Source organism: Streptopelia decaocto (genome assembly GCF_964273445.1).
Source record: "Streptopelia decaocto genome assembly, chromosome: 23".
Taxonomy (NCBI): domain Eukaryota; kingdom Metazoa; phylum Chordata; class Aves; order Columbiformes; family Columbidae; genus Streptopelia; species Streptopelia decaocto.
Window position 1 is genome coordinate 1,669,340 of NC_138678.1, and position 24,237 is coordinate 1,693,576.

The 24,237-nt window shown below is 49.0% G+C and overlaps 3 protein-coding genes across 5 annotated transcripts; 2 read left to right on the top strand and 1 right to left on the bottom strand.

Moving 5' to 3' along the window:
- Window positions 1-2,314: 2,314 nt before the first annotated feature.
- On the bottom strand, window positions 2,315-4,888 carry PNRC2 (proline rich nuclear receptor coactivator 2). The gene is made up of 3 exons (XM_082071222.1): window positions 4,723-4,888; window positions 3,561-3,765; window positions 2,315-3,096 (listed from the first exon to the last, which is right to left on the bottom strand). Exon 3 carries the CDS (start codon window positions 3,076-3,078, stop codon window positions 2,656-2,658), a length of 423 nt encoding a protein of 140 aa, XP_081927348.1. The 5' UTR covers window positions 3,079-3,096; window positions 3,561-3,765; window positions 4,723-4,888; the 3' UTR covers window positions 2,315-2,655.
- A 7,187-nt stretch (window positions 4,889-12,075) lies between these two features.
- On the top strand, window positions 12,076-18,350 carry CNR2 (cannabinoid receptor 2). Of its 2 annotated transcripts, XM_082071440.1 has the most exons (3): window positions 12,077-12,283; window positions 15,814-15,981; window positions 16,306-18,350. In XM_082071440.1, exon 3 carries the CDS (start codon window positions 16,372-16,374, stop codon window positions 17,407-17,409), a length of 1,038 nt encoding a protein of 345 aa, XP_081927566.1. In that variant the 5' UTR covers window positions 12,077-12,283; window positions 15,814-15,981; window positions 16,306-16,371; the 3' UTR covers window positions 17,410-18,350. The 2 variants fall into 2 exon arrangements, with proteins under 2 accessions (XP_081927567.1, XP_081927566.1); XM_082071441.1 differs by lacking the exon at window positions 15,814-15,981 and having other exon boundaries at window positions 12,076-12,283.
- Window positions 18,351-18,880: 530 nt separating this feature from the next.
- FUCA1 (alpha-L-fucosidase 1) lies at window positions 18,881-24,124 on the top strand. Of its 2 annotated transcripts, XM_082071464.1 has the most exons (8): window positions 18,881-19,236; window positions 20,146-20,280; window positions 20,475-20,612; window positions 21,189-21,294; window positions 21,730-21,930; window positions 22,144-22,334; window positions 23,136-23,235; window positions 23,871-24,124. In XM_082071464.1, the coding sequence occupies exons 1-8, from the start codon at window positions 18,884-18,886 to the stop codon at window positions 24,009-24,011; spliced, it is 1,365 nt and encodes a 454-aa protein (XP_081927590.1). In that variant the 5' UTR covers window positions 18,881-18,883; the 3' UTR covers window positions 24,012-24,124. The 2 variants fall into 2 exon arrangements, with proteins under 2 accessions (XP_081927590.1, XP_081927591.1); XM_082071465.1 differs by lacking the exon at window positions 20,475-20,612.
- The last annotated feature ends 113 nt before the right edge of the window (window positions 24,125-24,237 follow it).

Sequence of the window (24,237 nt, forward strand, 5' to 3'; positions counted from 1 at the left end):
ATCTTCTGTCACCAGGGCACCCACCTCGTTCATCAGTGGCCTACATTGCCTCTGCTTTTAGTTTTATCTGCTACATATTGGAAAAAGCTCTTCCTGTTGTCCTTGACCCCTCTGGCCAGGTTTCATTCTAAGGAGGCCTCAGCTTTCCTAGTTGCCTCCCTACCCCCTCTGACAACAGCCTGATATTCTCCCCAAGTGGCCAGCCCCTCCTTCCATGATCTAGAAACTCTCCTCTTCCACTTGAGCACACCCAGCAGTTCCCTGTTCAACCACGCAGGTCTCCTGGCTCCCTTCCTTGGCTTCCTATGTGTCGGGATGCTCTGATCTTGTGCCCGGTACAAACAGTCCCTGAACACTGACCAACTCTCTTGGGCCCCTTTACCTTCAAGCAGCCTTGCCCATGGCATTTCCCCCAGCAGTTGCCTGAAAAGGCCAAAGTTTGCTCTGCTGAAATCCAGGGTTGCAGTTCTGCTTGCTATCCTGCTCCTGCCATGTGAGATCCTGAGCTCCACCATCTCATGGTCGCTGCAAGCAAAGCAGCCCTCAACCTTTACCGCTTCAACCAGCCCCTCCTTGTCAGTGAGGATGAGGTCCAGCAGTGCTCCTCTTCTAGTCGGCTCCTCCACCCTTGGCATCACAAAGTTATCCTCAAGGCACTGGAGGAACCTCTTTGTGAGTAAATTCAGTGTTACTTTTCCAGCCCTGTGTTCACCCTGTAGGTGAAGAAACTCAATCATTGGGATTTCCAGACCTACAGATTCTTAACAGATAAAGACAATTCTAAAGACTTCCTTGCCAGTTAAGGATACAAAAGGGGTATTTAAATACATTAATCCATCTGCTGAAGAGTTTTATAGAACCCTCGAGCTGCCAAAATACCATAATCTCGCTTCTCCATCACCATCTTAAAACCAGTGGATGCTTTTAGGGGGTGAAAAATTTTTTATTTAAATTTTGTGTTGTTTCCAATTTGTACATAGACCATTAGTAATTGACAATTTGAAGTTGAATACACAGAATTGTAACTGGGAAACAGCTCCTTTGCTGGTGAAGGTCCAGGTCACAAAAACATGAAGTTTAACAACTGCCAATTCCATCTTATTTGGAGCATTAAGATTTGTAAACATGCAAACAGCTGCCAGTGAATTTTGAATGTACAGAACATTTTAAACATCTTTTCCCAATCTGCAAAACTCCCTTTCAAGGTAAAGTTTGTGGTTTTATTAGTTCCCGCATTTTAAAAGAACCTTGTGATGTGCTGTCACAGGTCAGTTGGTCCTGGAACAGAAATAACTGACCTGTGACAGCGGCCGGAGCTGCGCTGGCAGCCGCCCCAGCTCCACACGCACCAATTCCCACATCCTGGGACAAAATAACCTTGTAGCATTGACTGATTTTAGAAATAGAAACACTGTTCCAATATCTCCAAATTCCTCAAGCACCCAAACCCTCAGCCCTTTGTATTTCTTGTGAAACATCCAATTTGATTTTGAACACCTTATTCTTGGTGTGTTTTGACCATTAAATACACACCTCTCTGATACATTCAGAACATTAATCTTCAAATTCAGCAGTTTTTAATTTTTTTTTAAATTTTATTAAAAAATTCTAAATAAGCCTTTTTTGCACCAAGTTTAGTTCAAGAATGATCTCACAACCAAGTAAAACATGCGTATCCACTGTATGTTAAGTGCAATGGCACAGCCACAAATGTCTTTTTTTTTTTTTTTAAACAAAATAATTATTTTTTTAAATCATCTTACATTCAGCAGTTTTGTACTAAAAATACTTCTGTGCAGGAAAGCCCAGCATCAATTTACATATGCTACAAAGTCTTACATTTATTTACATGGCTCTGTCTTCCCTATGAGAACATCAATACCTGCCACAAGCTACTGTAACTTAATCATTACAGGGTAACCAATTTAAGCGCATTTGTCACCATTTTAAAAACACAAAAATGCATTTTAAAAGTCATCAGTGCAATCGGAATACAAAGGATTTTTTGATATATTTTTTTTGGCAGTCACCTGGCAATGCAGCGTCATTAACTGGGAATTAGAGCTGGACAGAGACAACTCCAGAGCCTCCTAGTGTTTCAGATCTCAGGGGAACATGCACCAATGTGGTTCCTATAACCCCATTTTAATCACAGGCTTGAAGCGTTTGTCCATCAAAGTGCCAAATAAGACAATCTGGTTTATCTAGTGCCCAGGTGGGGTGTTTTCTGCTTGGAAATCTGCAGTTTTTATTAACTATCCATTTTAAAAGGCAGCAAAGTACCTGCCTAAAGCTTTCAGTGCATTTTTTCCCCCCCCAGTTAATGCTGCATTAAGTTAGGTAAAAGCTGGTTTTCTAACACCAAAAAGTAGTCACAATTCCAATTTTGAGGCAGTCCCATTTACTCTTACAATAAATACAATAAATGGTGACTGCCCAGAATTTGATTAGATTGATTGTAGAGCAAATACCTATTTCACAGTGAACACAGCACACAATTTTGGAGGTAAAACAGGAAGGGAATGTAAACGTCCAGCCCCTTCTACTCCATGCAGCAAGAACATCCAGCTCTGTACAGCCGGGCACTGGACTTAAAACTCTCAAATTTGAAACCCTGTAAATTTAAATAACTTTAAAAATATGAAAAGTTATATCTCAAGCCTGGACTTTAAGTAATGTTTTCAGCTGAAATGTCATCATTTCTTTATCAGAAGGTTTAAAAGAAACGGGTACCCAGTGACTTGGTGGCTTGGGAAGAACACTTGGTGAGGGCGGCTCACTAAATTTTGCTCCAGCATAGTTCTGATTGGTTTGAGGTGTGAAAAACAGGTTGCGATTCGATAAAGCAGGACTCCAATTTTGATTGTTGGGGAAATGAACATTGTTCTTTCCCCCTTTTTGCATGGCCTGCCATGCACCAGATGATGAGTTGCATCCATGTCCTCTCTCTTTCTTCATATAGGTCTTCATCTGCGAATTCTGGTCTTTATTCTTCTGCCTGTTTTTAAGCTGTTGATGGTTCTTGGTGGTATTTCTAGACTGGGGAACTGGAATGTTGAATCTTTCTCCACCACCCATCTTCAACTTCAATGTCACCTGTAGAAACAGGGGGAGAAGTCAGTGGAGTTTGCATTGCTACTGTTTTTTAAAACAGAAAATATGCAGAGAATTCTAAGGAAAGGAACTGAAATAAATCTAAACAAACTTAGATCTGACTACTAAATACATTCCTCCTCCGCAAAAGGTGTTACTGGAAGAATGTGAAGCACGTGTTGCTCATGAAAATACAGTGCCAAATCTAAGGTGTTAGTATTCAATCCCAAAGACACTTAAACCAAGCGTTTTTACACCTCAAGATCTGGGCAAAGTTTGCACTGATAAAGCCACTCCCCAGTTTTTCCACTACGTGCCAGGATTACTCTGATAAACCCAAAGTGAGCTGAAAACAACCTCAAGGGGAAAAGCATTGATTTGTGACTGAATTTCCAAAGCAGCCAGGCAGATCCTATCGCACCTTCAGCTCACCCTCCAGCGCCACGTTCCCCTCCCACCCCATTTACCTTTCAGTTGTCTTCTCAGATTCCGCACTCTCCAACTCTTGCCCCCTTTCTTGCTTCCAAGCCTGAAAAAGCAGGTGCTGCCTTTCGCTGGACTCCTTCCTTTGGCCAGGAATCGAAGTTTTCATGGGCTGATCTGCTGTATTCAGCCAGGGAGCCGAGCCCAACATCGGATTCTCGGCACAGACGCTCTGAAGGAGAAGTCCCGCTGCGCGAATGAGAAAGAAGTTTCAATTCAGGTTCAGGAAACAATAGTTTCTCTTTCAATTTTGGAAAGAGAAAAAGGCAGCTGAACTAATTCAGAAAGTCAGTTGGGTTTCTTATTTGTTAAAGATGACAATACATTTCAAACTAAAAAAAAAAAAAAAAAGAAACAGACAAAGATGGCAGTGTTTATCCTACGCTATATAAACTTCACCATCATACTTAGTATTTCAGAAAGAATGCTCCCTATATATCTTAATAAGTATTTCAATAGGCAAGCAAAAATCTTATCCTTTAATAGGGAAAAAAGGTCAAATACACTAATACACTGAAAAATATAGGGAACTAGAGCTTCAATGCATCTCTCCTCAGCGAAAAGAAACCCTGAAAACCACAATTCCTGGCCCCCAATGTCCCAACACCCCCATGAAGCCCCAAAGCCTCGTCCACCCACGGCAGCACAGCTCCATTGCTCAGTGTCACTTTATTCTTTAACCGTCCTTAGCAGAGCAATTCCTCTTTAACTCTTAGAACAACTTCCTGTTTACCCCACAGCTCGTCCTCTCCTGAAATCATATTTAGTATTTTAAGCACTCCAGTCTGTTCACCTCTCCCTATTCGACGCGTCACCTCAGAGTCTCGGGCACCCCCAGCCCATTTATCTCTACAGCTCCAGCAAGAGTCGCCCATCTTAGTTTTAGTCACAAGGCGAGAGCTGGAAATCAAGGGCTGAGGTAACGTCATTAGCACGAACAAAGCTTGTTTGTTCCCACCGGAGCGGCCCTCACAGGCCCGCCGTTTGTCTCCAAACTTTATATCTTTATCTTGCCCGCAGCCCCCGGCCCCTCGTCCCGCCGGAACCCCCGGGGAGCCGGGAACCCCCGTCCCCGTTCCCCCAACAATGGGGCGGCCCAGCGAGCACAACATGGCGGCCACGGCACCCGCACCGCTCCGCCCTTACCGACTTCTGTCCGTCTCGTTCGCACGACAGCACAGATACACACACACGGGCCTTTAAGAACCGACCCCGCTGCTCCTCCGCCGTCACTCTCCGACACCCACGACTCAAAGCACGACCCGAACCCCTCCGCCGCTGCCCCTCTATCTCCCACACAAAATGGCCGCCGCTTCCCTACGCCGTATAACCCACTCACCCTCCACCCCCCTCCCCAGGCTACGCCACTCCAGCCAATAGAAGCGCGCTGCCCGCTCCCTTCGCCAATCAAAATCAAGTCCCGCCTTGTTGCTAGGAGGAGACGGGGCAGACTGGCCACCGTGGGCGGGTGGGGCCGCTGTTTGAATCTCCTCAGCGCAGGGCAGCTCGGGAGCGCGGCCGCGGAGCTTCGTCCGGACACCGTTCCGTCCGCAGCCCCCCGGGTCACAGAATCCCAGAATGTCAGGGGTTGGGAGGGACCTCGAAAGCTCACCCAGTGCAATCCCCCCATGGAGCAGGAACACCCAGATGAGGTTACACAGGAAGGTGTCCAGGCGGGTTGGAATGTCTGCAGAGAAGGAGACTCCACAACCCCCTGGGCAGCCTGGGCCAGGCTCTGCCACCCTCACCCTCCTCTCATATTCAAATGGAACCTCCCGTGTTCCAGTTTGCATCTACTGCCCCTTGTCCTGTCACTGGTTGTCACCGAGAAGAGCCTGGCTCCATCCTCCTGACACTCCCCCTTTATATATCTGTAAACATTAATGAGTCCCCCCTCAGTGTCCTCTTGTCCAGCTCCAGAGCCCCAGCTCCCTCAGCCTTTCCTCACACGGGAGATGCTCCACTCCCTGCAGCATCTTGGTGGCTGCGCTGGACTCTCTCCAGCAGTTCCCTGTCCTGCTGGAACTGAGGGGCCACAACTGGACACAAGATTCCAGGTGTGGTCTCCCCAGGGCAGAGCAGAGGGGCAGGAGAACCTCTCTGACCTACTGACCACCCCCTTCTAACCCACCCCAGGTACCATTGGCTTCCTGGCCACAAGGACACATTCCCCAGGCTGCTCTCCACAAACCCTCGGCTGGGCAGAGACCTTCCCCCTGCACTCGGGAATTAGCACAACAAAAGGTAGGGGGGTGGCCGTGCCAGCTGCCGCTTGGGCCTTCAAAGTGGTGAAACAATTAACAACAACAAAAAAATCCTCCGGCTCTAAGAGGATTCACTGAACAAAGAGCAAAACCCAGCTCAGCAGGGATCCCCGCAGCTTTCAAGTCACCAAATGTATCTCCAAGTGAGGGGTTTGTCGAGCCCATGTCCCACAGCTGCTTTTTTTTTGTTGTTAAGAATGTTAAAATTTGACGTTGTTAAAAAATATTTAGAGACACTTTTAAAATGCAGAGAAATCTGTGAAGGGGAAAGCTTCCTGCATTTTTAACTCCTGTTGTGGGAGGGGAAGCAAAGCTGCGGAGCCAGCTGCTGTTCATAGCCACTAATTATTTCCACTGAAACTCACAAGATTTGGCCTTTACCCTGAGTCAAAATTAGGTTTTCACAAGAAACCTGTGCACTCTAAGAGCTCCCAGCACTGGCTCAGGCACTGTGCCCTCCATAAGGACCAAAAAAAGAACTTTAAAAGGAAAATGAAGAGGAACTCATTCAGTTTAATCAAGTCTGAGGTGGGGGAAAAAGTACTTACAAGCAATACATGGACATTCAAAACATTTTCAGGTACAAGCCTGAAGGGTTCATTGAGCCACTCCACATTTATAGCCACAAAATGTAAAGCTTACTTCTTCCTCCATTATCTGTAAAGCATTAAAACGGGGCTGGTTTACCGACCAGCACCCAATGTTATACAGGGTTCTGACCCATCGTGGGCTCTTCAGACACTACCAAACATTTTTTCTGTGTAATTACCCCAAAGAGAAGGTGCCTCGTTAAGAAGTTTGTATTTCATTATGCAGCGTTATTAAAAAGAACATGGAATGTTTTAATATATAAAATGTGTTGACATAACGAAGCCCAGACCTTTGTTCGTGTTCTTTATTGTATGTTTGTATAACCAAGCTGAGATTAATTTGTTTTCCTCCCTTTGCTCTGTATTTCCTGGCACTTGCTGTCGTGTCTAAGATACTTCTCATAGCTTTCATTTAGATAGAGGGCAACAGTATCTGCTGGAATCACACACTTCAGCCTTGAAATCCCACCAGTTATCTCAAACAATTCTCCTGCGTTGCGAATCAGCAGATTTTTGCTTTGGTTCTCTCTTTAGTGTGCTTTTATCTGCTAAAGCATCCTCTCATCTGAGCATGTAGATGTTCTTAAGCCAGAACATGTCAGCAAGATTTAGAAATAGCATTTTTACGGGCTGCGAATGTGCTCTCTTGTTTGGGAGCAGAACAGCCATGTGCTTTTCAACTCTGATCAGGGATGACACAAGGTCTGGAAGGTTTTTTCCTCACTATCTTTTAGCTATGTAAAAAAGCAACTTGTCTTTCAGAATTCATGTTGGGGTCAGGCTGACACATTAAGCCAGAGGGGAGCAGGAGATGTCAGTGATAAAGAAAGCCTGTACTTGTGCAGAAATCCTCCCAACCCTCCAGCACAGCTACACCAACTCAAGGTTTTTTCCCTCGCCACTATTGTTTTCTGGTTGGCATTTCCATTCCCTCTCATAACAAGTGTTATATCAGCCCAGGGAAGCAGCTCCATCTGTGCTGGCATTGCAACAAATAGCCATTTCCACAGAAATTCCAGTGAAGACAAAGCCCCCGGAGCTTCGTTAGCCCCAAACTGAAATGCCTCCAGCTGCGATTGAGATGGATCTAACCACACACAAATATATTAATGCCAGAGCATTTCAGTGGAAAAACCCGCTGCTGGATACAGGGAAGTGAGCAGCACAGATGAGCCATTTGTTGGGTCAATAATGAACCGTCACCCGCTTTGTTCCACAGGTGACAAGTTTCCTGTGGTACGTGTTTTTGAGAGCCATAAAAAGTAAACACCTTGGGGTTACTAAGAGTCCTGTGACACACTCGAAACCAGTCAGACGTTTCAGTCTGAGCCAAACATTAACCACTGCATGGAAGTATTGAGCGTACAGTAACATTTGGATTAAATACCCTTTATTCTATTTGGCAGACGACCCCTGTTTCTCAATCAAATAAAGCTCAGGAAATCCACAGCAGTGATCTCCAGGAACCAGGTGGATATTTAAATCTCTCCGGAGTAAACAGAGAACAGGTACAAGGCAAGCACCCCAACAACTCAATAAAGTGATGTACTTTAAGCACCGAAAGCTCCTTATAAGTTTGTTGTTAAACAAAGCGGAAGCAAGATACCTAAAGATACTTTATATATGAGCTGTAGATTTGATTTAAGTCAGTGTCCAGCGGTACCTTGGCTTGGATTGTCTCTGGAGTAAAAAGTTCCCTTCTCTGCACTGCTGAAACAACTTACAGGCTTGGGATCCATGTCCTCTGTGTGACTGCAACATGCATATATATTTTGTGTGTGTGTATATATATATATAAAAATATACAGAGAGCAGAACAAAACTCAGCACCAAGAATGCAAACACCACGGACACACACAGCTCATTGACGATCAGTTTTCCGAGCCCCGATCCCCACAGCCCAGAGGGGCCATTTAAAGGGCTTGTGCCCAAGCAGCTCCATCGCAGCTGATGCCTGAACTTGGTGAATAAAAACACATCCAGGCATGACTCCCGAGTCACACCCTGGACGTTTTCCGTCTCAACAGCTCCCTGTTCAAATCCACAGCAGCACTGACTCACAGGACCCTGCAGGAGCTTTCAGCCTGTTTAAATCAATATTCCTCATTCAAATCCTATCAGCAGGAAGAACGCTACACAAGCAGAGGTGTTCTCCAGCAGCACAGCTCACCCAGGGCACAGGCACCGCCTTACAGCCACTAGCTCACCAGCCAAGCCCTGTTTTTCTCGCATGAGCTATCAATACAAGAGAATAAGTGTGTTTTTTTTCCGAGCATTTCCTTTAAGAGCGTGGTATGAACTCACACTGGTGCTCTCTGCCTCACCTTATCAACATCAGCAACGACTCCACCCTCAGCCCTGCCTGTGCCACTCGGTTTTCAGCTTCACCCCAGCACACACCAAAAGCAGAACAAACCCCCCAGCTCTCTTTGTGCAAGGGCTGGTGATTAATCACCCCCACCACATGAGCTGTGTCCTAACAGCAGCCTCAGGGTGTGCTCCCCACTGCTCTGGAGACAGAGACACAACTTATTGAGCAAGACTGAGCTCAAAAGCCCTTTTCCCCACAGCCTGAAGAGCTTTTCTTTCAGCCTTTCCCCCCAGCAGGACCAAGTCCCAACAGCTCACCCCATCCTGCACCCCAACAAGCTGGGGCACCCACCAGCCAGAGCTGGTACCTGTGCAAGGGCAAACATCCCTGCCAAGGGCAGAGCTCTGAAGAGAAGCTGCCAAATCAATGTATACTGTGATTAAGTTACAAAAGATATACTCATCATTAACCAATTGACACAAGATAAATGTTTTCTGACCACTTGCAAAACGAGGGGATATTTTTCAAGTTTTAGATCGTTCTGCATGACAAGAGGGAGACGGAAGATGAAGTGATGCATTGTTTAGAAGCAGAGCGCTTAGTTTATATTTAACTAATAATTGATAGGTGTATTGTAAGCAGGAAACTAAACAATTATAGCTAACATCATAAATTATTTCTTAGTATAGATGCATGTCAAAATTTTCTAAAAATTGTAATGCATATGTAATAATTATGTGAATATAAGCAATGCAAGAGCATCCAGTCGTTGGAGCACTTATGGAGGATGATCCCCAGTGTTTCCCAGCGCTGAAAAAATAAAGAATGCTGCTTAACAGTATAATTAACTCTGCTGTTAAGCTTCCCCGTTCTGCTCAGCCTCAGTCACTTGGAGAGATCTGGTACAGCCACCAGCAGCAAGGCAGGGAAAAGAAAAAAGGCAGAAAAACCCCACCACAAACCGCTGCCAAGAGCATCTCAAGGAACCGAGCGCAATCCCACACAACCATCTCCAGAACAGCTCCGCTGAACCTGATTGTACATCTGATTTAAAGATGGTAAAATCAGATGCTCCGAATCGAGGCAAACCCACCCAATTGAGGGGGGCCCTGTAGAGCCCACCCAGCCCATTCCCTCCTGTACACCCCTTTTTTCAGGGGTGGGTCTATAATTCCCAGTGCTCCCTGCAGGCATGAAGAGGCAGAATGTGCTGTTTCTGGGAATGCAGAAGAGCTCATTGATCCCAGCTGTGGCCCTGGGCACGGGTGTTCCCAGCGACATGCCGTTCACAGCTGGGGGCTGCAGCTGATGCCAAGGCAAAAAATGCAAGCTGGAGGGGAACAAAACCCCTCACATTACAGAAATCAGCCTTTCAGAGCTTGCTTTTGCTCTGGCAGGACAATTTTGCTACAAAAGTGTATCCAGAAACCAAATTACAAACTTCTAGTTATGGTGCACTAATAATATTTTTTTCTTTATGGCATGCACTGCTTTGACAGAACAACAGCTCTTATTGTAGCTAGAGGAAACTCGGGTCTATATTTCAGAGGAATGCTGGATGTGAAGTTGTGATAGAGCAGGGAATAGTTAGGGGCTGAGTGTTGCTTTTCTAATGACCAGTATCAAATAACTTTCTGTTTTTTACAAGCTCTTTACAGTCCCATATTTATTCTTGCAAATGAAAATGTCTCAGTTCCTGGGAGCTGAAATGGAAGCCGTTCTTTTTTGAGGCAGAGGTGATAACCCATTTAATTCTCCTTTGCTTACACAACAGTCTGTGATGCCTTTTATCTTTATTGTGGTTTCCAGATGAGGAGCTTTCAAAACCACCCAGCCCTGAGCAGCATTGGGACGGATCCCAGACATTCCTGAGCAACCCATGGGCAGGGGAACCCCCTTTTCCCGGCCAGGGGCCCAGAGGAAGCGCTGGGTTACCAATTCGGCCTCTTTCTGCAGTGTCCTCAGGCCGATGTCCCCGTGAGCATCGCGGGTTTCCCTGGAGAGGGCAGCCGAGCATCGCCAAACAGCTGAGCTCCAGCAGCTGCTGGAAACCCCCGAGCCACAAATAATGGCAGCGGGGAAATATGTGAAACAAAGATTTGAGAGCAGGGGATGTAACTGCTGTTGAAATACCACCATAAATCCACCAAATGGGGGCGAACTGGGGTCCAGGCAGGAGGGATGGTTGAGTTCCTGCTTGGGAGAAGAGGGCTTGATGGTGATGGGGCTGTGGGAGGAGGTTGCAGCTGCTCCAGGGATTGTAGAATCATAGGATGTCCTGAGATGGGAGGGACCCACAAAAATCATGGAGTCCAACTTTGTCCCTGCACAGGTCAACCCCAAAATTCACACCATGTGTCTGAGGACGGTGTCCAGTCTCTTCTTCAACACCGTCAGGCTTGGGGCCATGACACGTCCCTGGGGAGCCTGTTCCAGTGTCCAGCACCTCTGGGTGAAGAACCTTTTCCTCATGTCCAACCTGACCCTCCCTGGCACATTTTCCTGCCATTCCCTCGGATGCCAGAGCGGGACCTGCTGCGGGCAGGGTGCATTTGGGGACTGAGGACCACGGCCGTGCCTTTGCAGCCAGCACAGTGTGTGCTCCCCACTGCAGGTTCTGTGGTCTTTACCCTACCATAACGTGGCCAATTGCTTTGGGATTTTTGGCAATCTTGCCTTTACCCACCAACACAGAGCCTTGAGTAAGAGGCAATGTTCTCCCCGGTGCTCTGGTGTCACTCGGTTTCTGTCCCTGTGTCACAGCAGCAACACCACAACCTGCAGACAACAACAAGGGAGGAGGAGAAGCGGTGAGCAGTGAGGAAGGACAGCCCAGAGCAGACACCTCAGCCTCTGCAGCCCTGGGGCCATCACGACCACAGGGCTACGATTGTGAAATTTAAGACCTTAAGCCATTTCATTTCCCTTCAACTTGCAAAGAGAAAAATCACCTAATACCTCTGGCATTAGCAGAGTGTGTTTGTATATGGAGAAGTGGCTTGGCCGCTTTACAGGGCACAGCGAGGTGGGATTCTTGGTGTTAATGGGTTTGGCAAACACAGATGGCAGATTTCTGAGCTTACCCTTAAACCTGCACACAGCTAAACATCCAGGTTTTTCCATGTTTGCCCCTTATCTCTTTTTCTTCCCTTCTGCTTCCACTCCCCCAGAGAAATCAGAAGACCCTGGATGTCTCTTGCCTCACATATGGAGGAATCGGAGGGACTGAGTGAATAATTCCAGCGAGCTGGAGGGTTGGGGCGGTTGTGAGATGTGGCACTTGCAGCCAGAAGCAGAACACAAAACCCACAGGGGAAGTGGGGAAGGAGAGAAAACCTGACGCACGTTCACCGAAAGAACGCGAAAGAGAGCGAGAACCCAGAGGAGGGACATGCACTGATGGGTTTCCAGCCCAGGGGAATACAACAGAATCGTATGAGAAACCCAGATGAACGCAGAAGTGATGTGAGAGCGAAGCAGGTTCCATTGCAGCTGCACAAGAGCCGGAGGGACGGGAAGCCCCGAGGATCCCCGGCCTGCGGGTGAGTGATTTGAGTTTCCTAACCCGGCAGGAGACCCTGCAGCCAAAATATGTCTTTTTTCCCAGTAAAACACATTGTACCTTTGAGCCCGCAGTGCTGCCACGCGGAGACTGTCACGCCAGGTTTGTCCCCGGTGCTATTCAGGATAAACTGCAATGCAATGTGTAACAAAGCAGGGGAAATAGTTTTTTAGGACGAATGCTTTAACAAGAACGTGAAGGTAAGTGTTGAAAAAGCAGACTGTGGGCTAAATGTATCCAGCTGATTTTAGGAAAATATTGACGTTGGGTATGTCGGAGGTGTTTCCAAATGTCTCGCAAGGATGAGTGTGATACTGAGCTCATGTTGGTTTTTATCATGACTCCGTGTGTGATGGTTTGATGGATTCAGATAAGCTGTTTTGCCATGTTTTGTACACAAACCAGTGTTTGCGATGCTGCTCTGCACCCACACACCTCTGTGCGTCCAACGCTGTCACCCCAGGCAGCCACACACGGGCAGAACTGGGCTCTGAAATGACATAAAGCGTCAAATCCTCAGTGTGCCGTTTGTGCCAGACAGTTCTTGCATTGGGGAGGTGACTCCGCTTGGCATCATTTAATACACTGAAGTGCTGTTTCCAAAATAACAGCAAAACTTCTGCAACTAAAACAAGAAATCATATACAAATTATTTGCAAAGCAATAGATAATTTGCTTGTTTAGCAAGTGAATAGTCTGAGCATTGACAATTTTGGCATAAATCACTTCACATGTTCATATTAGGTGGTCGCTTAAGACATTTTATTTTACTGTAAAGATCAAATCTCTAATTCTGCTGATGAAATATTCCAGGCCAGCACTTTCTGAGTGCTGCAGCCACATTGCACTGCCTGATAGCAGCAGGAAAATTTACTTTTATATTATGTAAGCAACCGGTATGTTAACTTATTAATCACAAAGAGTCTGAGGCGTCTCGGTAAATGAAGAAACCATCCCAAGTGATATCAGAAACGGTGCTGCCGCGGGCCCGGCAGTGGGAGTCTGACAGCTGAAATCAATCCCAGCAATGCACTGGAATGGAAAAGACTTTTCCACTTGTAGATTTAATTTTCACCAAAGCCAGTGGAGTTATTAGGCTGGAGCGAGCAAATCTAGTGGGGGGAAGGTTCCTCTGCTGCTTCTGGGCAGAATTTGCAGCCGGCAAAGCCGTACCAGAAATACATCGCATTCCCAAAAGTCTGATCCACATTGTGTTCCTAACAGCCGGGCTCCTTGTGCATTCAGCGCGTTGCCTCCGTTTGAAGCCTCCCGGGGCTCTGCTGTTGCTGTCGGCACCGTCCGGGGGTTCTGCATTGCGAGGAGACCGCGTTTCCATCGCTTTATTTTGGAGAACCCCCTGGCAGGAGACGCTTTGCTGTGTTGGGGGGAGAAGAAGAAGCCCCAGCCCTGCGGGGACTTGGGGCTGGTTATGGTGGGGATGCCCAGGGCTGTAATTCTTGGGGAAGGGGCGATGCTGCCCCTCAAAATGGGTTTTCCACGCAGGACTTGCCCCATGGAGGATGCTGCAGATCAGCTCCCCCATGGGGTTTGGATACGGGCTGGCTTGTTTCCCAAGAGCTGAGGCACGCAGGAGGCAGTGGGCATGAATAAGCACATGGTTGAGCCCATCTGACGAGAGAAAAATGTCCCCTGGGCAGGAAAATACAGTCTTACGGCCAAAAAATAAGACATGCAGTTCAAGGAGGGGGCTCTGGGCACTGCCTGTGATTTCGCACTCTGGACCTCTGCAGAAGAGACCTTGTGCTGGAGCAAAGACCCACGTGTTGCCCCAGAGACACAGGAGCTGTGAATAGGACTATAGGGGAGCTTGGTCAAAACTGCAAAGAGATTCGTCCTTGTCATTTGTCCTGAGACACAACAGACGTGGGAAGAGAAGGTCTGGGCTGAGCCCAGCACAGTGTTCTGAACCTAAGGGCTTATCTGAATTACTTCAGCTCCACGGAGAGAGCTGTGCCAGAACAGTCAGTGCAGGAGTTATTTTGCTGTTATACCCAAATTCTCTCCCCAAGCAGCATAATATAAGGGATGGCATTTTGCCTTCAATCTCTTGCTCAGTGTTCAGTCGTTTCTAAGCTCCGAAGTACATTTGTTGGACATTGCACAACTGCAGATACTGAGAGTGTAAGATGGTCCTGGGAACGCTGGCTGCAATTAATAGATGTCAAAGTGATGCTGGGGTTTGCTTAATTAAGAGATGTCTGGGTTTGGATGCCAGAGTTTTGGATCCTCAAGGAGGCAGCTGCTGCTCTGGTGGCCCCTGGAGAGCCCCGAGTTATGTCAAAATCCATCTGTCTGCTAAATCCATCTCTCTCTGGAGAGGGAGATGTTGTCAGGTTTAATTACAGCAGGTAGTAATTCCTGCTGCACTCATCATGTTTCTGTGAAGAGCTGCAGGAAACGAGTGCTGAGATTAGGGTGCAACATCTCCGGTCCTGCATTATTGCCCCACGCTGGAGCCTGATGTAAGAGGATAAAAGTTTGCTGCAATGCCCAAAGTCCAGCACTCCTCCGGTTTGATATGCCAAAAGATATGCCAAAAAATACGCCAAAAAAAGTGCAAATCAGGGTTGAACTGCTGAAACGTGCACCAAACGCCCCGCAACTACCGATGTTTCAGCCCCGAGCGGCAGGACAAAAGTGGGGGGCTGGGGCTCTGCTCTGCCGCGTCCTGAGCTGCATCTCGAGTGCTCTGGGGTATTTTGCAATGACTACAAAGCACAGAAGCAGCGACGGGTGCCAGGGGATGGGGGAATCGGTGGGAAAGGAAGTAATGAAGACAGGTAGGAAATACACGTCACTGCTAAGGTGCTGCGGACAGAGTTTCCCAGCGTATTGGTCACTGCTGGCTGTTGTCGCCTTCAGCTGTTGCCTTTGCTGAATTTAATAAAACACCCAGAGAAACCAGAAAACATCCCGTCTGCTGCGGCTCATGTGTTTTAGGTGTTTCCTCTTTCGAAAGAGAGTGGAGGGCAGGGAGAGACGGGGAGTCGTTTGTTTGGGGGAGAGGGAGCGCTGGCAGCTCCGGGCTCTCCTCCAGTAGCTCGTCAGTGTAATGAAGATGGAGGGATTTAAGTGCATTTTGCAGCAGAAGTGTGGAGAGAAACACGACTGGGCTGCCACAGGGCACACCGAGCAGCTCAGCATCCGCCCAGGGAAAATAAGGCATTTCCCACCATCATGTCTCTGCTGGAGCTGAGAATATTGATAAAATCAACCCGATCGTGAGCATGGTTCTTTGGTTCAGCTGTCTAACTGCTGCATGTCCCCATTTTTATGTCCAACCTGATGTTAAAAAGTAACTTTTAATCGCTCCAACCATGGGACAGACTGACTCATGACACAGGGATTAACGGGGGGAGAAACGCAACTTTAATGAGGCTGAGCTGTATAAAACCGCGATGGGCAGGCTTAAATATAAAACAAGACTTTTTATGTGTTCAGACAGCTTGGGTGAAGAATAAATGCTTCAAAATGCATTTGTGTTTGCAGATGAGCCACATTGAGTCCCTGGTAGCGCAATATCCATCATCCTTCTCCATTCCAGCCACGTCCAGGGGCAGCGTCACCCGGACGAGCTGTTCCCCAGGGTCACAGTAGAGTCACCACCAGCATCCCCTTCCACCGCCACCAGCCCTGATCAGCGATTCCCGAGGATTGGTAAGAGCTGGCCCAGGATTTGCACAATTCTCAGGGTTGCTGCTTCCCTCTTGTGGTGAGGAAACAGCCCGAGAGATGGATGTGGTACGGACAGAGTACGAATGGGGTTTGGACGTGGTGCCCATGGGCTGTGATAGATGCGTCTCGGCCAAATCACGGGTGGGGTGAAGCCTGGATCTCTGCTGGGAAATGGTGGAACTGAACGCAGGTCTCCCTGGGCTCTTTTTCTTTCACACACCTCCCTTTAGAGGGAAGGATATGTCCAAGCGGGTTGAATTTATTGCTCGTGCTCCTGTGAGTCCATTTCCCCTTGGTCTTTTTCAGAGCACCTGAAGAAGCGCAGAAGGAAGAAAAACGCTTTCTGCAAGCTCCTGCCTCCAGTTAATTACAATGGATGTTTGCAAGATACATGAAAACGCCTCCAAATGCAGCACGAGCACCATGGAATGCTTCATGGTCCTCAGCACACAGGCGCAGAAGATAAGTATCGCCACGCTGTGCGGCCTCTTCGGGACACTGTGCGTTTTTGAGAACTCTTTGGTGCTGTACTTGATCTTCTCCTCCCCCGGGACCAGGAGGAAGCCTTCCTACCTCTTTATCAGCAGCCTGGCCCTGGCTGACATTCTTGCCAGCATCATCTTCGTTTGCAGCTTTGTGAACTTCCACGTCTTTAAGGAAACCAATTTCTCTAAGGAAATCTACCTGCTGCAGCTGGGAGGGGTGAACACGTCCTTCTCTGCCTCCCTGAGCAGCTTGCTGCTGACAGCCCTGGACCGTTACATCTCCATCAGCCGCCCGTCCGAGTACAAGGTCCTGATGACGTGGAAGAGAGCGTGGGTCGCCCTCGGGGTGCTGTGGGTGACCTGCGCCACCGTCGCCTCCCTGCCCCTCCTGGGCTGGAACTGCTGCACCCTCAATTCCACCTGCTCCGAGCTGTTCCCCTTCGTGGATGACAATTATCTGTCGAGCTGGGTCTGCTTTGTCATGGTCCTGCTGGGCTGCATCGTCTACGCCTACACGCACGTGCTGTGGAAGGCTCACCAGCACGCGGCCTACATGGAGAAGCACCAAAAGCAAAACGCCAGGATGAGGATGGACGTCATGCTGGCCAAGACCCTCGTCATGGTGCTCGCTGTCCTCGTGCTGTGCTGGTCTCCGGTCCTCGTTCTCATGATCTACAGCATCTTCGGCAGGCTGAGCAACCACCTGCGCAAGGTGTTTGCTTTCTGCAGCACCCTCTGCCTGCTCAATTCCATGGTGAACCCCATTATTTATGCCCTGCGGAGCAAGGAGCTGTATTCCTCCCTGAGGATGCTCTTTGCTCGCTTCAGGAGGCAGCTGAAAGCCTCTGAGGAAAGTCCAGAAGGAGACAGTGCCCACAAGTCCTCTGTGATAGAGACCGTCTGCGAGGACACACCTGTCACGTAGGGAGGCAGCCGTGGAAATCTGTGCTCAGGCTGGCCAAAATAGTCTGGGTCACTCTTCTTTTTCTTTCCTCTTCTTCTGGAGGTCCCAGGAGATGTGAGATCAGATGCCTCTCATGGAGCCAGCTCCCACCGATGTTATTGTTAGACTCTGGGACGTAAAGTGCACAAACGCAGGCAGCTGGTCCCCAAGCTGTAGACACCAGTGGATAATGTCACATCCCAGAACAGCAGACCCCAATATTTTATAGCAGCTCCTCCTGCCTGTCCACAGTAACCTCCTAACCTGTTTTTCTTACATTCAGTGGTGTCTTCCTTACACTCCATAAACTACAGCTAACCTCAAACACTCCGCAGACCTTCAAGTTCTCTAGAAATCCCCAGGTGTCTCATAACTCTCTCTAAATCGCTCGCTGGGCAGAGCTGTACGAGCACTAACAGCACATCACTACCTGGCAGAGGCGCATCTATTGATACCAGACTCGAATGCTGTCCCGGGGTGTTTTGTATTAGCAGTACAGTGACAAAAAGCTCTTTAGCTCCTGACAGAGAACACCACCAAGTCGTGACGAGATCCCAGTGATGCTGAATCCCTCACTGCATCCCAGGGGAGCAGGACAGGAGCAGGAGGTGCCTCAGCCATGGCTGGGAAGGCGGCAGGTGGTTTCTCTGGGCTTTTGCAGATGCTCCTGGCTAATTGTATCTCGCAGCACTGAGGATTGTGTTGATTTTAGTGTCTAATTCTTTAAGAAAAACTGAAATGCTGTCACTGCAGCATATGAATTCTGCCATAGTTGAGGATTTGGAGGCAGACAGGACCCTGCAGGTAACACGTTTCTTTCGGCAGATTTAAGGAACGCTAACCTGCGCCACGCGGGCATTCACTGGATGTTATGTCATTAAATATTAAAGCCATTTCTCAGCCTTTTCTTCCAGCAACCTCTTGGGCACGAACTCCTCCAGGATACTCTGAAGATGATGAGCTCAATAGACTTTTCTGCAAATTACACAGATTGCCTTTAGTTGCAAAACCTGCAGGGTGAGCACCAGGGCTCCTGCCAGCCCCGAAACGCCTCTGACAGGGATGAGCTGGGCCCGGGACACAGCACAAGGCCCTTGGACTCTGTCCTGTTTCCCCAGAGGGTGCACCCCGCTCTCCCGGGCGGGTTTTGGAGCCCAGCCCCAGGGGTGAGGGGTCTCCTGGGACCTGAGCTGCTATGGCACCAGCCCCTCGGCCTCTCTCATGGCTCCTCGGGGATGGATGAAGAGGCTCAAACCGCAGGAAGACAGATAGGCGGCTACAGCGGGGCTGGGAGGGAAGAAAGGAAGGAGGGAGGAAAGTGGCGCAGCGCGGCCTCGAACCGCTGACTCCTCGGTAGCCATGGCGGCGCCTCGCTGGTGCCTCGGTAACTATGGCGGCGCCGCGGCGGCGTTGCCTCGGTAGCCATGGCGGCGGCCGCGTGACGTCACGCGGCAAGATGGCGACGGGCGGGCTGGCGTGGCCGGTGTGGCTGGTGGCCGCGCTGGGGCCCGCGGTGGCCGCGCTGCGCTACAGCCCGGACTGGGCCAGCCTGGACGCGAGGCCGCTGCCCGCCTGGTTCGACCAGGCCAAGGTGGGGGTGTTCGTGCACTGGGGGGTGTTCTCCGTCCCGGCCTGGGGCTCCGAGTGGTTCTGGTGGCACTGGCAGGGAGAGCACCGCGCCGACTACCAGCGGTTCGTGCAGCGCCGGTACCCGCCCGGCACCACCTACGCGGACTTTGCGCCCCGCTTCACCGCCCACGATTTCCAGCCCCGCCAGTGGGCCCAGCTCTTCCAGCGGGCTGGTGCCAGGTCAGCGCCGGGCACCGGCCGCCGTGGTTGGGGTCCGTGAGGGGATGGAGGGTGGGTCTGGGGGTCCCTGAGGGGACGGTGGGTCCCTGAGGGGATGACTGCCGTGCCCAGAGGTCCCTGAGGAGATGGTGGAGCCATTTCTGGGGATCTGTGAGGGGATGGTCACTGTGCGGATGGGGGAGCCATATCTGGGGGTCTCTGAGAGGGTGGAAAGGCCCAGGGAGGATTGGGGGAGCTGTTCCTGGGGTCCCCGAGGGGATGGAAAGGCCAAGTCAAGTAGACTGAGGGGGGACTCATTCCTGGGGATCAGTCTGGAAAGGGGGAGTGTCAGGAGGATGGAGCCAGGCTCTTCTGGGTGACAACCAGTGACAGGACAAGGGGCAATGGGTGCAAACTGGAACACAGGAGGTTCCACTTAAATATGAGAAGGAACTTGCTTGGGGGTGAGAGTGGCAGAGCCTGGCCCAGGCTGCCCAGGGGGTTGTGGAGTCTCCTTCTGTGCAGACATTCCAACCCGCCTGGACACCTTCCTGTGTAACCTCATCTGGGTGTTCCTGCTCCATGGGGGGATTGCACTGGATCAGCTTTCCAGGGCCCTTCAACCCCTGACATTCTGGGATTCTGTGGGTCTGGGGATCCCCGAGGGACTGGGGGTTTCTGGGTGGTGCTGGAGATCCCTGAGGGGTCATGCCCAGGGTGCTGAGGAGATGACGGGTCTCGATGGTTCATTCTTTTCCAGCATTAAAATCCATTAAAAACCTTTATTACTCTTGTAGTTGCTTCTACATTTCAAGGGTGATGAAAAGAGGCCTCCTCAGAACGTGGTTTTTCAGTCCCTTGCCATTGAGGCTGGGGAATGTCTTAGGTAGTTCCTTTGCCATCCTGATCGAGTACGTATTTTCCCCTCAGGTACGTGGTGCTGACCACAAAGCATCACGAAGGCTTCACCAACTGGGGGTCACCCGTGTCCTGGAACTGGAATTCTATGGATACGGGACCCCACCGAGATCTCGTAGGGGAGCTGGGACAAGCCCTCAGGGAGAGGTATGGCTATCAAATCGTGCTGTTCCTTTCCGCTCAGTTGTTGACAAACAGCGGAAAAACATGAGTTTAATACGAAAAAAAAAAAAGTAGTGCTTGCAAAGTCATGAAATCTTCTGTGAAACAATCTAATCTGCCACTAGATCTTAATCCCTACAGCCATCCTAACTCTTTCCTCTGTGTTTTCTGTCCCTCAGCAACATACGCTATGGACTGTATCACTCTCTGTTAGAGTGGTTTAATCCACTCTATCTAGCTGACAAGGCAAGTGGCTTCAAGACGCAGGACTTCGTTGTAAAGAAGACAATGCCAGAACTTTATGATCTGGTCTTAAAGTAAGAGCTGCAACCAGTTAGGAATCAAAAGCGTTTCCTGATTTCAGTACTGTAGAGAAAGATGCAAAGTGGCTGCAGAGAAGAGAGGTGACAAATGTTAATTTTTGCAAAGGCAAATCTGTTTACTTATCAGTAATGTTCTGCAGTAATTAGAAAAGGGGTTCACATTTGCCCTGTGGACAGCCTGACTCATAGAATAAGATAGAGACGATTTTTTCAGGTAAAAGCAATTCCCTTTAATAGTGCCTTTGTGCAGGGTGCCTGTGAAATCAGAACGAGCTGCTTAGTGTGTAGAAGAGCAATTTGACTGAATTTCCATCCTTGCCTTGCTTCCCCTTGTTGACAAAAATACAAGGCTCGGATTTCTGGGAGAATGGCTCTGTTGAGCCATGATCAATGCCTCGTTTGCTGCTGCAAGAACCTCAAAGCTTTGTCTGAAGCAGAAAGTGATAGCGTAAACCTCCTGGTAATGTCAGGCAATAGGAAGTGAAGCTAGACTCCAGACGCAAGAAACAGCGCTGCCTTTTTGGTAGGAGAAAATAAGCCGTTTTGAAATAACATTCATCTCTCTGTTAGATATAAACCAGATTTGATTTGGTCGGATGGAGACTGGGAAGCTCCGGAGTCGTACTGGAATTCTACCTCTTTCCTTGCCTGGCTTTATAACGATAGTCCCGTCAAGGTATCGCTTTCAGCTGTCCCTGGCGGCCGCTGGCGTTTCACGGGTGCAGAAGCTCTAGCAGCAGTGAGAGGTGAACGTGACCAAATCAGAAACATGCTTGACAGATGCCAAATGTGCTTCTCTTCTTTCCCAAAAAAATAAGAAGCTCACACTGTGCTCCTATGAGAAGACTCTGGTGTCCTCCACAGCACACAGGTGGGAGGCTCAGAGGCAGGAACCTTATTGCATTGATTTCTCCCTGAGTGAACAGAGAGAAGCTCTCCAGACAGGGATTCAGCCTTTTTGGAGGATCTTCTCTCTTTCCGTTCATTACACAAGGGGTTTTAGGTCCTTACCTGCTAACATAGATGCCTTTGTGATCTTAGGAGGGATGAATACAAGCTAAAAAGTCCAAGGCAAAACATTATTTTCACTGAGCTTTGTTTCTTCTTTGAGGACACTGTGGTTGTTAATGATCGTTGGTGTAATAACTGCTCTTGCCATCACGGAGGCTTCTACAATTGTGCAGACAAATACCAGCCGGGGACGCTGCCTGCTCACAAGTGGGAGATGTGCTCCTCCATTGACAAGCTTTCCTGGGGCTATCGGAGCAACATGAACATTGCAGAGTTAATGGATGAAATGAGTATCATTGAGGTAAGAAATGTGAAATCAAAATAACAGCTGTGGGGGAGCTGTTGAGAATTAGAGGTCTCCATCGTCCTCCTGCTTGCGGAAAGAGTTGTCAGGTGTTTTGTACAATCAGGCTGGAGATCAAGGAGCAGTTGCTGAGGACAAAACCCTCCTCAGGTTTCTTTGTTGTCAGAAGAGAAGATGATGTGATTTGTTACCGTGGTTTGTCTATGGCAGGAGCTGGTGCAGACTGTGAGTTTTGGAGGCAACTACCTTCTGAATGTGGGACCTACAAAAGAAGGGGTGATCGTTCCCATCTTCCAAGAGAGACTTCTGGCCCTTGGGAGGTGGCTGGACACGAACGGGGAAGCGATTTATGAATCGAAGCCCTGGAGAGTACAGACCGAGAACAGCACAGTCACGGTCTGGTAAGGACTCGGTTCCTCAGAACCATCTGGCACTGCCAGAGCTGACATTTCTTTCTTAGGTATTCTTAAATTGGGTACATTCTGAAGTGTTGTCGTCAGGTGCAGATGGTGTTTAGGTAATATCCTACAACGGGAGTGCTCAGTTACTGCCCCGGGGGGTTATCTGAGGAATAGCTTGATGGAAAGAAGAGCATAAAAATCAGCACTTCAGCCATCTGGCCTGATTTGGACAAAACCAGCTCTTCTTTTAAAAAAGTTTCCATGCTGCCGCTGCCAAGACTCTCTAAGTCACAATCCTGGCTAGTTTGAGTTGCACAAATGTAGTTCATCTAAACACGTGCAGTTTGGAAATGAAGCAATGTTTGGTTTTAAGCTGTTATGTACTAGTACTAATCACTGTTACCCAACTGTTAGATTTATACTGAGACAGGCATAATGTGTCAAGAGCCAGAACTTGCTACAAAAGAGTTATTTCTTTTCCTCAAGTGTGTTCAGTCTAGAAATGCAGAGCAACGATCGGGATAAGGTGGCGTATCCTCTCCGTTGACCACAGTCTGAGACAAATGACATTTGCTTTTAGGAAGCGATCACGGACTTTGTTTGGGTTTCATCAGCCAGTGCCGACTGGCTCAATGGTGGGTCCAAAGTGACAGGTTTTGGAAGGAAGGGGAAGTAGGTGACCCCTGTGCGGTGAGAGCAGGCAAGCTGGTGTTCTCGTGCTGTCTGGAAAGGTGAAGCTCAACTGGTTCTCACTCTCTGACGGGGCTCTTCACCTCGCCGAACTCTTACTTGACCTCGTAGGTACACGGCGAAGGGACCGGTTGTCTACGCCATCTTCCTGATCTGGCCTCGGAACAATATTTTGCAGCTGTCCTCACCCACTCCATCCCCAGCCACACAAGTAAGGGACTCAAAGAATAGATAACGCGCTCCAAGCGCCCACCTTGGGCACGTGTGGGCTGGGATGGGACAACCTGACGTGGTTTGGAAACTGTGGAGAGTGGGGAAGTCATCATCCCGTACTTGTTCTGGATGCTTTGACCTTTCCCCACATCCCCGCAGCATCCCAGGTTATTCTCCAGGCTTTTGCTCACTATTAACACATGACGTTGCCAGCCCAGGCTCATAGTCTGTGGTAGAACAGGCAGAGACACTTCACCCCAGAGCCTTTTGACCCTGTTGGCACAGGGAGGTGAAGTAAATAACGAACCTCACGCGTAGAAGGGCTCACTGGTATTGCGCCTCAAATTCAAATTGCCGGTGCAATTGTAAGTGACGCACATGCTGAAGTGCCCTTTGCTCTGAATAAACAGAGGTAAAGCCTTCTCCGTCAAAAAGGAAAAAGTTCCACACAAACAAAAATGCACACAAACCAAAAAATACCCTTTTGGCGTTACCTTTGTGCACTGTGACTGATGGTGGAAATGTGCAGGACTGCTTTGGGAGATGCTGTGCAGGGGCTGGAAGGATGTTTGTTTCATGTGGGAGGAACCTGTGTGAGCTGGGACCGAGCGTTTCCCCTGTTCCCCTCTGCAGGTGACGATGTTGGGGTTTGCGGGGACTCTGACGTGGCAGAAGGGCCCAGGTACAGGGCTGCTCATCACGCTGCCCCACCTGCTCCCGTCTCCTCTGCCCCCTCCGTCTGGCTGGACTGTCAGGCTCGAGGGGGTGAAGTGACGGCTGCAGGATGGAAGCACGAATCTCCCCCGCCTTTCTTTTAATCAAGTCTGAGAGGATTTTTCATTTATCATTGAATAAATTGATTTTCTCTTAAGAGAATTTTTCCTAATGCCATTTGTGATTTTGGGATGAGGGCAACTGGTATGGCAGGAGAGGACCGACCTCTCCGCTCAGCATTGGGAGGTTGGGAATGTCCTTTGCGGTACTTAAACGACAAAACTCC